The sequence below is a fragment of the Gobius niger genome (assembly GCF_951799975.1).
Source record: "Gobius niger genome assembly, chromosome: 12".
Classification (NCBI taxonomy): Eukaryota; Metazoa; Chordata; class Actinopteri; order Gobiiformes; family Gobiidae; genus Gobius; species Gobius niger.
In genome coordinates, this window is record NC_136863.1 from 26,921,392 (window position 1) to 26,934,462 (window position 13,071).

General features: G+C 43.2%; 1 protein-coding gene across 6 annotated transcripts in view; it reads left to right on the forward strand.

Moving 5' to 3' along the window:
- The window catches only part of shank3a (SH3 and multiple ankyrin repeat domains 3a), a 420,419-nt gene that overhangs the window by 379,143 nt on the left and 28,205 nt on the right, over nucleotides 1–13,071 (forward strand). For all 6 annotated transcript variants that reach the window (XR_013793457.1, XM_079567785.1, XM_079567786.1 and 3 more), the window contains 2 exons: nucleotides 8,564–8,639; nucleotides 12,502–12,584. Coding sequence is in view for 5 of the 6 variants with exons in the window: in XM_079567785.1 (XP_079423911.1) it covers nucleotides 8,564–8,639; nucleotides 12,502–12,584 (159 nt within the window). In the remaining variant the exon portion in view is untranslated. The remainder of the gene's footprint in view (nucleotides 1–8,563; nucleotides 8,640–12,501; nucleotides 12,585–13,071) is intronic.

Here is a 13,071-nt window from a genome sequence, read left to right on the forward strand (position 1 = left end):
GTGTGATCAGAGAGAGAGAGGCTGCAGACTGACAGGATCATGTGACACTTATCTGGTCGTTAGTGGTTGAAGTGGTGCTGTTACACCTGACCCCGGTCTCCCCTACTGCCTTTTGGTGGGGTTTATGAAATTATTCATAGAAGCAGCTAAAAGATGAACTATGAAGTAAGCTGCTAATGCTAATGTTATGCTAACACCAGCTAAAGTTGTGCTAACCTAGCCTGATAAACCACACCCACCTCTTTCTGGCGAAAGAAAGTGGGTCTGGCCACACACGATAAACAAGTTGCTGATTGGCGGCTAAGGCCTAGCCCCGGGGTGTCAAACTCATTTTGGGTCACAGGCCGAAATTCAGCTCCCATGGCGGGTCGCGGGTCGCATATAGTAGAGAAAATGTTCCCAATAAATGAATAATAACAAGCTGTGATTTGGTCAAAACCCCAACTTAACTGTAGTTTCATTAATACACTTGTACATTTACACTTGTATTGCACTTTACAAGCCTGTGTCACAAGCTCCTCAAAGTACTTCATAGTACTCATTATTCATTCACTCCACACTCATGGTGGTGGTAAGCTGTTATTGAAGCCACAGCCATCCTGGAGCCATTTACCACGTGGCTATATAATGTGGTGTTCAAATCCTGAGCTTTTTTAATGCCAGTGCCCTCTGCTGGACACGTGTGGAACTCGTTCCCTTTTTTTTTTTTTTTACATTTAAGGCCCCCTAGTGGTGTGAATTTAGCATTCTATATATTCTTTAAAAAAAATCATAGCTATGCACAGGAATGGGCTAGAGACTGACCTTTTTTTTTACATACTCTGGAATTTATGTTCTACAGACACCCCTGGCCTAGCCGAACCAATCATGACCGTCACAGAGAAATGAGAAGGTGACGTCACTCTCTGCACCACTATGTTGTTAGTTCAATTAACTTTAATATTAGCCAAAACTAATCATGGATGAAGTAGTCAAGGATTTTGCCTCACGTTCTCCGCGTGAGTTTATATTCACTTCATATTTTGTGAATTGGACACAGCTGTCGTCACGTCCGCTAATTGCTAATTGCTAATTGGTTTATTTCACTGACAATCTGTGCGCGTTAGGCCCGCCCCTTCAAACTGCTCCAATTGCTCCGTGACCAGACTCATTCCCTGCGTGGACTGGACATGGAAGAGTATGGCAGAGCCAGGCAAATGCTAACCACAGCTAAGTGCTATCATCAGCAAAACCACCTATTTCAACAATGGTTTGATGTTGAGAAATATGAAATCCCTCATGACCTGCCTGTTTTAGTGGAGAAACACTAAAACAGAGGAGGAGAAAAGGACCGCCTTTTCTCCTCTGGCCAATCAGAGAACAGCAGTTAGTATCAGTTCAGCGCTTTGACCCAGGGCTGAGCTCGATCCCTAAACTTTTATCTGGCTGAAACCAGTCAAGTAGTCAAGCGCTTCTACTGGTCAGTGGAGTGGTGGGGTCGACCTGACACGGAGCTGGGTAAGAACTGTCAGAGGAAATGGAGCTATAACTGCGTCTCTCCAGTTTATAAAATCGATTTACCTTCTTAATGGTTCGATGTTGCAACCCTGAAATAGTAAGAGAAAAACGAATATATATATATTTTTTTTTCCAGCAGTGGTATTTTACATTATTTAGTCCATAATGGTGGCGCGCCCTCCTTCCTCCGGCCTTCTCTCTCCATGTCAAACATTATCCTTGGCAGCTTTAGAATCTCACAAGGGAACTCTCAGAAACATGAAATCCCTGCATTGTCCGTGCCTTTTTGTGCCTTTTTGTGCAGTTTTCCCCCTTCATTTCTCTGGCCTATCTCCGCCGCACTTTATATGACCAATTTCGACGGAATGAAGAGAGAAGCCTATTCACTGTTCACTTTAAGTCCCCATTCAGCGGCACTTTGGTGTCAGATTAGAAACTCGAGGGCGCGGTGCTTGGGTTGGAGGATGGTGTTGGAAATAAAGACATAGCAGTGTCCTCCGTGCGATGTGCAGGGGGAAAATGGCTCAGCCTCGAGTCAGGCCATGGTCTGCTGGCTCCCGACAGACAAACAGACGCACTGAGATGGGACAAAGAGGAGAGTGACAGGCTCATTCTTCCTCTGTTTTCAGAGCGCTGCAGAGGTACACCGTGCCGGAATCTCTCCCTTTAAACACTGACAGGATGATCTACCTGGTTTAGTGGTTAGCATGCACATATGCAAAGGTTAGCAGGACAACGCTATTCATATATATCCTGATAGATGGTTTAGGGTGTAAGGCGAGACACTTGCAGGTGAATTGGGACAAATGTAAGTTTAGAGACATCAATAAACTGTTCCTGTCCATTACTGACATTTGAGAGAAATGTGTTTTGTGCAAGTTTCATATCAAAATAAGGACAAAATAACGGATAGAGTCAGGTCTTAATTGATTGAAGGCGCTCTGTGAAAGCTTCAGCTTCAGACCAGACGTAGTAAAGGAAGACAAGGCAACTTTATTTATACCACGCATTTCGTACACAAGGCAACTCAATGCCCCTTACAAAAGAAGATAATGCAAAATTGCAATCAGGTTAAGTTCAGTCAAAGCACATATATAGAAAGATCAAGACATGGGAAATACATATACATGATGACCGGCCATTGACCGGGGGTTGTGGCTGAATAAACGTGTTGAGGCAGACACAGAAAGACGTGGTTGTGGTCAGGAAGGGGCTATGTGTGTGCAGTTATTTACAGTCTGAAAGTCAGTGTTATGCAAAATAGGGAGCTCAGTCCTGATCTGGTTTAGCTCCGTGGCTTGGCTTTGAAGGGAAGTGTTGACGGCGTAGGAGAGATAAGAGGTCCAGCTGCTTCAAACCTCCTCTCTCAGGAGCAAGGGAATTATTCCAGTAATAGTTTATACATTAATAACAAATGAGCTTTTTTCTTCTCAGCATTAGTTCAGTTCTCCAGAGCAGGTAGTTCCTTCACAGTTCATCCCTTTTCCTCCCAGGATATAGTCCATCTATTGTCCGTCTCCACAGCGAGCTGCCAGGTCGAACATAACAGTCCATCGTTGTTGTGCTTTACTTTCTGGTGTACAGTAACTCCATCAGTCCATCCAATAAGCAGCTACCTGTTATCAAGAGTCCAAATAAGTAAATATCTTTGATGTCTCTGGCAAACATCCATCACAAGCCAAGCTGTGATAATCAGGTCAGGACAGAAGACAATCTCCTCCGTGGTCTCACTTTGTTGAAGTGCGCTGAGATTTCAGTTAATCAATTCCATAGTTTAGCGATTTTGGAGGACAGCAAGCAGGTGGACCAAGAGGAAAAATAAAAGTCAGACAGAAAAAAGCACAAAAGTCAGGAGAAGTGAGAAAACACGTCCGCACTTGACAGAGACAGGAAGAAGAGTAAGTTGGCCTGACTGGCAGGAAACAATCGCCCCCCGGAGTTTTATTCGAGAGGCCCATTGCTCATTATATACGAGATTAACTTGGAACCATAACTCAAGACAGCATGGCTTCTGCGATCTAAGCAGGTAAATTGGTGGCGGAGAGAGTGTTGTCAGGATCGTTAAAAAATCGATTAAGTATTCAAAGTGGGTGTGGCTGAGACACTGTAATCACAGGTTTGAGTTCTGGCTTTGGCGATCCAACAGCAGCTAATGTCTAGCCCTTATTGGAGCTTCAGGAAAAGAGCTTTTTATGACTGAACCCCGTCCATGGGGCTTTTCGGATGTCACATGGAGTATTGTGCTGACAGGCCGACGCTGAAGCAGACAGTGGAGGCGGATGCTGCTCCGTGTTTCCTGCTGTTTTTACCACACGTTTAGTTCGGTCCGTGCCTCACTCCACTCATCTTTTATTCATGCCGCAGGCCAAACGTGTGCAGTGTGAGTCAGGCCTGTAAATGGCCCGTTCAGAGGGAGAGGGAAGCGCTGACTCAGCTTGTTTCTCGCGCTTTACTACAGGACCTCCTTTCATCCACTGACTGGCACAAAGGAACCAAACAGTAACTGTATACCAAGAGTTTGTAGTATTAAGGCTTAACATCAATATCATTCTATCTATTGTGTTTGAAATGCTCCATGGATGACTGAAATGCTTTTAATTTAATAGTGTTAGAAGATAATAGAATTTGAGAGGTTTCATTCGATTGATGTAGTATCCTGATTAAATTTCCTGTTGTCTTGTGTCCAATGGAAGTGTTATAGACAACAATGTCTAACACTTCCATTGGCATACTAGTTTGGCAAGTATTTGGTAGCATTCTCTTGTATTCTCTTGTGACCGTGCCACAATGTACCGCAGTGCTAAAATCTGACCATATGCTTTATACTACAGTGACTGTGCCAGTTTTAGTCTATATTTATACATATTTAAGCTCTGTGGTGCATGTTATTAGTGTATGTGCGCAGCCAAACAGAGATCATGTGTGTCATCATCACTCACCGCCAAACTGAAGGCTGCAGACGCTCAAGAGTTAAGCAAACTTGCATCCTCCAAAAACACATGAAATCTACACGGCTTTGTTAAGGGTTCTCCTGCTGATGACCAGGCTTCGGTTAAGGATAGTTCCAGTGCTCCAGACAAATGTGTAAGATTCTGGTCATAATCCGCCTCAAAAGCTTTGTTTCCAAAAAAATCCAAGCAGAATGATGTCCAGGAACAGACCAAACAGGCTGTTAGCTGCCGTCTAGAGTGAAACCAAAACATAACACTTAAGGAGCATGTGGGGAGGATAGGTGTCATCTTGCTGTTGCTCTATATGCCTGCTGCACTGGCAAGAGGGTGTCGCTTATCAAAAAATGAGGTCGACTGAGGCGTGGTTTATTACAAGCCGCACTGAGCGGCTGAGTGAAACTGCTCTCCTATAGCAGTTTCACACTCTTTTCCTCGTTTACATCGCACTGCCTTGTGTTCTTTCTTGTGTGCATTATAGGATTTATAAGCTCTATCCATCAGACACTGTCCGTGTCCCGAGAGAAAGAGATGTAAATTACAGCTGTTCCCGTTGTGGTGCCTGTCTGCACTCTGCCATAATTGCGTTCACACGACCCAAACAAAAGCACATGTTGAGCCCCACTCCCCCCTCTCCTGGTTAGAGGAAAAAGGTTGATCTAATTACATAACATCGCCATTGGCCATGGGAGTCTGTCCTGCCCACTTAATGCGCCAGGTCTGGAGCTGGACGATCTCATAGGGCGCTCTACTCTATGGGGCGGCATGGTAGCGCAGCGGTTAGCACTTCCGCTTCACAGCTGGAAGGTCCTGGGTTCGATTTCCACCTGGACGGGGCCTTTCTGTGTAGAGCTTGCATGTTCTCCCCGTGTCTGCGTAGGTTTCCTTCGGGTACTCCAGTTTCCCCTACCACTAAAAAACATGCACAATAGGCCAAGATGAATGATGTGTGTGAGTGAATGTATGGTGGTGGTCAGAGGGACCGTTGGCACAGATGTGTGCAGTCACGACAGTGCTTCTGTCAGTCTCCCCCAGGGGAAACTGAAGCTACAAACGTAGTTTACACCACCGAGTATGGAGTGAATGTACAATTGTCTCATGTAAAGCGCTTTGTGACTATGTCTGTGAAAGGCGCGATATAAATAAAGATCTTCTTCTTCCACTAAACACAAAAGGCTACGCTAAAGTCTGCTTTTAGAAACACAAGATCAGGCTCTATGATTTCGTTTTGCATTGTGACCCCAAGGGCACACTTTATTATACAGCAGCTTTTGAAACATTAGAAAGCATTATCAATTTTGTTCTGAGATTCTAAATACTGCCTAATAATGAACATTTGGGCAATTTAATTTCAAAACCTGGTTATTATTTATATCACACCAAACCGTGGGTGCAGGCCTCGTGTGACAAGTGTCAAAACAATCTTCGTAGTAAAATCTGAGCTGCTCGTAACCCTCACCAGATGACGCTCTCATTTGTGCACACGCTTAATCAGATTACTCCATGAGACCATCTGATCCGTGTTCCATTTCTCAACCCATATAATCCGATTACAGACGGACATAATAATCCACAGTAACAGGATCAGAGGTGGCACAGAGGTTGGTCACTTGACCTTCCCATGTGCCAACCAGCATTGCGTCATTTAATTAGGACCGGGTACTGTTAAATGACACCGGTATGGTGGGGTGGGGGTGGGAGGGAGGGATGGATGGAAAAAAGTGAAAAAATTGGAAGAATTTGCAAAACATCACACATATGACATTTGACATGTGCACAATACACGTGGTGATGTGTTGGAATTTTTCCTTGGGGACAGGAAGGACGACTGGCCGTTCACCGGGGGGTGTCGCTGAGGAAATATTTGGAAGTGTTGTTTTTCTTCACTTTTGTAGTTAAAGGAAGTTTTTTGGTTGAGGAATTGCGCGTCTTTCACATTGTGATTGTGGAGGTTCTACACACAACACAACACTTAATAAATTCCCCTGGGGACAAGATATTTTGTTCTCTGCAGAGGACAGTGTGTGACCTAAATCAGCCATTCCCAAAGTCCTCGTAAATTCCATCTGTCCGTTGACAAAAGAGGTCCCAGACTATGATCAAGTATGGTTTTGTAATCCTTGTTGTGTCCTGTTTTTGTTTGGAGTTCTTACTATTCCTGTCTGAAAACTGAACATTTCCCATTGTTGCAAACCTACTGTGGCTGTTATTGTGCGTCTCGTTCCAGATTTACATGAAATATCCTGGTAGCTATTCTGCACTAGTATTGTTATTAAGTCGTATCAACTCTGTGGGAGGGCATGTTTATTTATTCAGCTTTTCCCTTTCTTGCTGCTAGCTGAACATTGTTACTACTTGCTACAGAAATGTGGCGGTTACAATTACAAGAGTTGACTTTTCTCAAACTTTCTACTTACACTAGAGTAATATAATTGGAAGAAACAATACCCTTCACAAAAGCTCAGATCGGCATCTATAACGAGTAACTCAACAAATCTGGTGTTTTTTCCGAGGATGAATAATTATCCCGGCCAGCTCGACGACAGTCTGTCCCTTTTCTGTAGGAAGACTATGGGATCTGGTTTCATCTTCCCAGATTGAGATGAGCATGACTGACGGGCACAAATCCGAGAGTAAAATGATTTTCCCAGAGGAGGATTCCAGACGCTGGTGCATTTGACAAAGACAGTAGGCGTGGTGACAGGCTCTTCAGACTGTAGTAGCTGTCACCATAACCATAATGCTGACATCAAGTATCAAAATAACATTGTGGTCTGTCACAGTATATTAAAGCTCAGATGCATTGTTTTGTTGCAACCAAAAATAAACAACGAGGACCAGTGGTTCTCAAATTAAAGGACCAATCTCACTGACTCAGGCTACGTTCAGACTGCAGGCTGACTCGACCCAATTCTGTTTTGTTTTTTGCCCCTCAGCGACCTGTATCTGATCTTTTCATGATTGTCTGAATGACACAGATCCAACATTTTCAAATGCGACCCGGGCCACTTGGCCTATGTCCGATACTGATCTTTTGCAGTGTAACTTCAGTCTGAACGGCTAGATTGCCTTTATCCAACACACGTCATTGATACACTACAAATACCATTCATTCTTCGGTGAAGAAGACGGGAGTGGACAGGAAAACAACACGTGCACTTGTCATGAATGAAGTTAGCGTGAGTGAAGCCAAAGCGGCATGTTTCTCGTGAAAAACAAAAAACTGTCTCTCTTCCTTCTTAAAACGATTACGTTATTGATGTACTGGCTTCCTTTAGCTTTCCACAACTTTAGCATCAGATTCGAGCCGCATCCCGTTCAGGCCGAGATCACAGACTGGTGAAGATTGCTTGCAGACTCACCAGATTACGTCACTGCGACGTCTCGGAGACATCTCCAGACAACGTGACAGCTAAGCCATGGTGACTTCTCTGTGTCGTCCCCATTACGCCTCTTTTAGACTGGTCTTGAAGGCATTGCAGCGACGTCACAGAAGTGTCTCACAGGTTGCGGACAACACATCGTGTTCATGATGTTGCCACTTCTGCTTGAGACCACACGAAGACCACTTGACTTGGAAAGTTTCCGCGCAGTCTCCACTGAAATCAAACCTGTTTGTTTTCTCCACGACTCGCTTTATCTCCAGGGGACGTCGTGACTTGAGTCACCAACGAGTGGCCAACTAGTCTCCAGGCCAGTGAGAAAGGGCCTTTAAGGACCATCCCACAAAAATATCAGACGTACCTCAAGGTCAAATCAGGATAAACCGGGTCTAGACAGGTGGTAACAATGACCTCAAACAGTAGTTTTTTTTATTCCCAACCTTTAACATAAGGTTAAAGTTCTAAAACATAATGTGTCGATGCGGATGTGTCCAAAAGCAGGGTTAAAGCCACATTTATGCAGGATATGTTCACTTTGAAGCCAGCCCACATGAAGAAATGCAAGAATGTTTTTAAAGTCATAATCATCTCATCAGAACGCTGTACTGTGGGATGATTATGATATTGTTCTGTCTTTTGGACATTACATAATGATATCAATGTTCTTCCACTTTAGGAACAGGATTTCGGCGTAACTGGACACTGATTCTATGTACTGTGTGTGTTTATTTGCAGAGAGTCGAGAGGACCGGACAAAGAGACTGTTCAGACACTACACTGTGGGATCATACGACAACTTCAGCTCATACAGGTTGGTCAGAGCTGGCCTTGCTGAACGTGTGTGCCTGTTGAGCTGCTGCCATCTAAAGGCGACATGCTACCAATGCGCCCAGAGCCCTGAGGCAAACACAGTCAAACTGTCAAATGTAGTGTGTGTAACATCTGCCACTAAGGTCTATTTATTTTCCCATAATAAACCAGTGAGCTTCAGATATACTATTATTTTTTGAGACATGGCACATTAAAGGTGTATGATTTTGTTTTTTCTCCCTGAACGCAATGGGAAAAGTGTACAATTTTAAATGCCAACCAAGATTGATATCATACATATCAATCTTTGTTGGAATGTAAATTAGAGTTTTCACAAGTTTTGCCCGGTGACTGTGCAATGTATCTCACCACTGAATCTACCATCTGATAAATCTTTGGTCCAAGAAAAGAATTGGATGATTTTGGAAACGTCGGACAACTATGCAGCGGCGAGGCTAGGCCTATTTTAGGGGTGATAGGGTATCATTTAGGGTGTAATAACACAAATAAAATCTCTAAAACATATTATATAGTATATTTATATTTCTGGGTTGATTAATTAAAATATGCTTATTTAAAGAAATAAAGCATAAACACCCCTCTTCACCAAATGATTTGGTCTGATGTCTCGTTGCTGTAGCTGAGCTCCGCCCCCTCTCCTCACAGCGCCGTCACCTCAGACTCTGCTCTCTCTGCTCTGACTCTCCCTGGAGTTGAAACTTTGGTGCTGGTCTTCAACAGCACATACAGAGTAAATAATGATTGTATGAATTGTATAGATGTTATAGAGGTTCTCCACATCCCAAGCATTTTGGCCAGTTTTCATTTTTTGAAAAAAACTCTGACTGTGTTAGCCGCTGATGCTAAACTCTGACTGTGCTAGCCTCTGATGCTAAACTCTGACTGTGTTAGCCGCTAATGCTAAACTCTGACTGTGTTAGCCGCTAATGCTAAACTCTGACTGTATTAGCCGCTGATGCTAAACTCTGACTGTGCTAGCCTCTGATGCTAAACTCTGACTGTGTTAGCCGCTAATGCTAAACTCTGACTGTGTTAGCCGCTAATGCTAAACTCTGACTGTATTAGCCGCTGATGCTAAACTCTGACTGTGCTAGCCGCTAATGCTAAACTCTGCCTGTGTTCGCCGCTAATGCTAAACTCAGAGGGCCAGATCTTGTGGCAGCGCACGGAGGGGCGCAGGCTCTTGGCGAATTATTTTCCGAGTGGCGGAGCTATATGTGCCATTCGCCTCCGCCACGTGTGAGGGGGCGTCACAAGAGGTGGTGACTGCACTGATGGAAACACGGCTGACATTCACTTCCTCGTTTACATTGCGCTGTCTTGTGTTCTTTCTTAAGCCTTAGGCTCGCACAGGTCAAACTAAAAACTTTATTTACCCCATCGTGAGCTAAACGATGTTCACGTCTCGAGAGAAAAAGAGCTACAGCGTCCGCTGTGGCGCGGATCGGCCCGCGCTTGGCGTGAACGCGAAGCAAAACAAAAGCACATGTTAACCCTCACTCCCACACAACCACTCTCCTGGACGCGGAGTTGATCTGGTTGGAGGAAAATGTGTGTCTGCTAAACTCTGACTGTGTTAGCCTCTGATGCTAAACTCTGACTGTGTTAACCACTGATGCTAAACTCTGACTGTGTTAGCCCTGATGCTAAACTCTGACTGTGTTAGCCTCTGATGCTAAACTCTGACTGTGTTAGCCTCTGATGCTAAACTCTGACTGTGTTCGCCACTGATGCTAAACTCAGACTGTGTTCGCTGCTGATGCTAAACTCTGACTGTGTTAGCCGCTGATGCTAAACTCAGACTGTGTTAGCCGCTAACTTTGCTGCTTCTGCTGATTCAAACATTTACGATCTCTGCACGTGGTTGTGTTCACATGGTGCAGGGGCAGGTGGGGGTGACGGGCGTGTTGGGGGTGTGAGGTGAGGGAAGTGTGGCAGCGGCTTTAAAGGAAGTTTCTTGGTTGTTTCAACTCAAGTAAATGTAATTGAAGGAAAAGAAATGAATTAACATTATTAATCTGTTTTATGGTTTTGTTGACACATATTTTAGTATCTATATCGAATTCAAGTATTGTTTAAGTATCAGGGCTTAGTTTCTGTGGGACCTTATAGAGGTTTGTGTCTTTCCAAATCAATACCAATCCATTTCATTGAGCACTGATGGACACTGGTCAAGTTGTAGAAACATCTCAAGGACGATCAGTGGAAAAAGGACATTTATTTACATATATATTTCAGAGCTTTATTTGTACTAGATCTGCAAAACATCCAAACAAAAGGAAAAGTGCACGGTGTGAATACTTTCCGGATGAACTCTAAAACAAAAGGAGAGGAGTTTTTCCTGTCTGATATGTGATTGTTTTGAAAAGTCTGTAGGAGTTTGGAGCAGCACAGTGCATTAGTGTAACATGCTAATGAGGCCAGAGAACGCAGAGAACGGTGAAGTGAATAAAAGGCTCTGGAGTGATACTTGTGCATATAAACGAGAACATAAAGTCCAACATTTGACCGGCCTTCACAGAGAGGGTTGCTCTATGTTTTATGGAAACAATAACACCAGCTCTGTGTCATCTCGGAGTCTGAATATATCACTACATATTAGCATTTGTAGAAACAGGCAGTTTCAAAGGGAGCGGTAATTGTCTATCTGTACTCATGACCAATATATTTAGAATCTTTCACAGCTTAATCAAACTAAACTAAACTTAATGCGCTTTGTGCTTTAAAGAATCTGCTAAAAGATCATCCCAGGTCTGACATTTTAAAAAATCTAATTATGTATCTTTTCACATTGGAAATGGTCTGTCAAAAAAATCTTTAATAAAACCCGAGATTGGACATCGCCATAGTAACACATGGGATGGCAATTCTGGAGGCCATATTGTGGTTGGCCTTTGGAATCTGGTGCGATGTAAACCGACAGGAAACACCACTTATTTTTTCTACCCTTTTGATAAAACGATCTGCTCATTCCATGACTTTTTTCTAAATTTTGCAAACTACATTTGACATAGATTTTCCTCTTGTAATATTTGTTTCATACTATTTAACTCTGTAGTGCAGGACTGTATATATTTACATCAAATATATGCAAACATTTAGTTATATTAGGCAATATTAACTGAACAATAATCATTTACATTTATTTTTCAGATGGTTTGTTTTCAAGAAACCATCACAGCCTAAAATGTATACAAAATAGTAAAAAAAAACATTTGCTACAATATTACATTGATGAAGTTGATCTATTCTCAAGTTACAGAATGAAAGAAAATGGTGGATTGACATTGCTCCGCCCAAACAATCCTTGAGTTTGATTTAGTCTGAGCACAGGCTGAAAGATAAAAATACACAGAATTTGACCAATATTTAGTGAGTGAACATGAGACAGTGATGCTAATTGTAGAATAAATGGTGCAAAACAACAGTCCTTTAAAGATTTACAAAACTCGTTTTTGCGGAGTAAAACGTCTGACCTGAGGTACTTACCAGCGACTGACTGTATCTGAAATTCTGTCATTTTTTTTTAACGAAAACAGTCTTCCTATTTTTATATGGCTTGCTATTAGCATTAGCCACACCGGCCAATCACAAGAGTGTCACGTCCAATCTAGAGCTATATTATTTGTGGCCTGCACTGCAAGTTGCATCATGAGAAGAGAAAAACATTCCATGAGTGCAAATCCTCGCTGTTACATTCACATTTTGAATAAACTAAAAATACTTTCCTGTCCGTAAACGTGGAGGATCTGTGTTTGCTGCCGCTTTGGTCTTTGGTGTCGGACTCCGGGAGCTACTGCATGTACCAACGCCTCACGACTGTCTCCTCTCTGTCCTCACAGCGACTACATCATCGAGGAGAAGAACGCCGTTTTACAGAAGAAGGAGAATGAGGGCTTCGGGTTCGTCCTACGTGGAGCTAAAGGTGAGGTTTGTCTTTTTGCAGTCCTTCCCGCTGTCGCTTGCAGAGGGAGCTCCAGGCAAACTTCTCGCCAGCCCAGCAATGGTTTTATACTTATATAGACATTTCAAATTATAAAGTCAAACACCCCAAAGAGTGGTATTAAGACACAAGACACGGCAGGCGAGGATTTTTTTAATATCTAATTCCTAGACTGAGCTATTGAGCTTTGAACACAAAAAAACAAGGTGATATTTGCATAGAAAATAAAAACATTTGAACCCCCGACCTTCTGATCAGGAGACAACCCGTTCTACAATCACCACTATCGCCCTGCATGAAATATCCTATTTTTATATGAAAACATAAAATGACAGAAAGTACAGTATTTTTTCCCCCTATTCACCTGCAGCATTTAATGTGTATGGCTGAGTGTGAATCAACATGGGCAGCTTCGGTCCACACTCGGCCTGTGCTCTGCATGTGTCCCATCTGTTGTGCACGCACACAC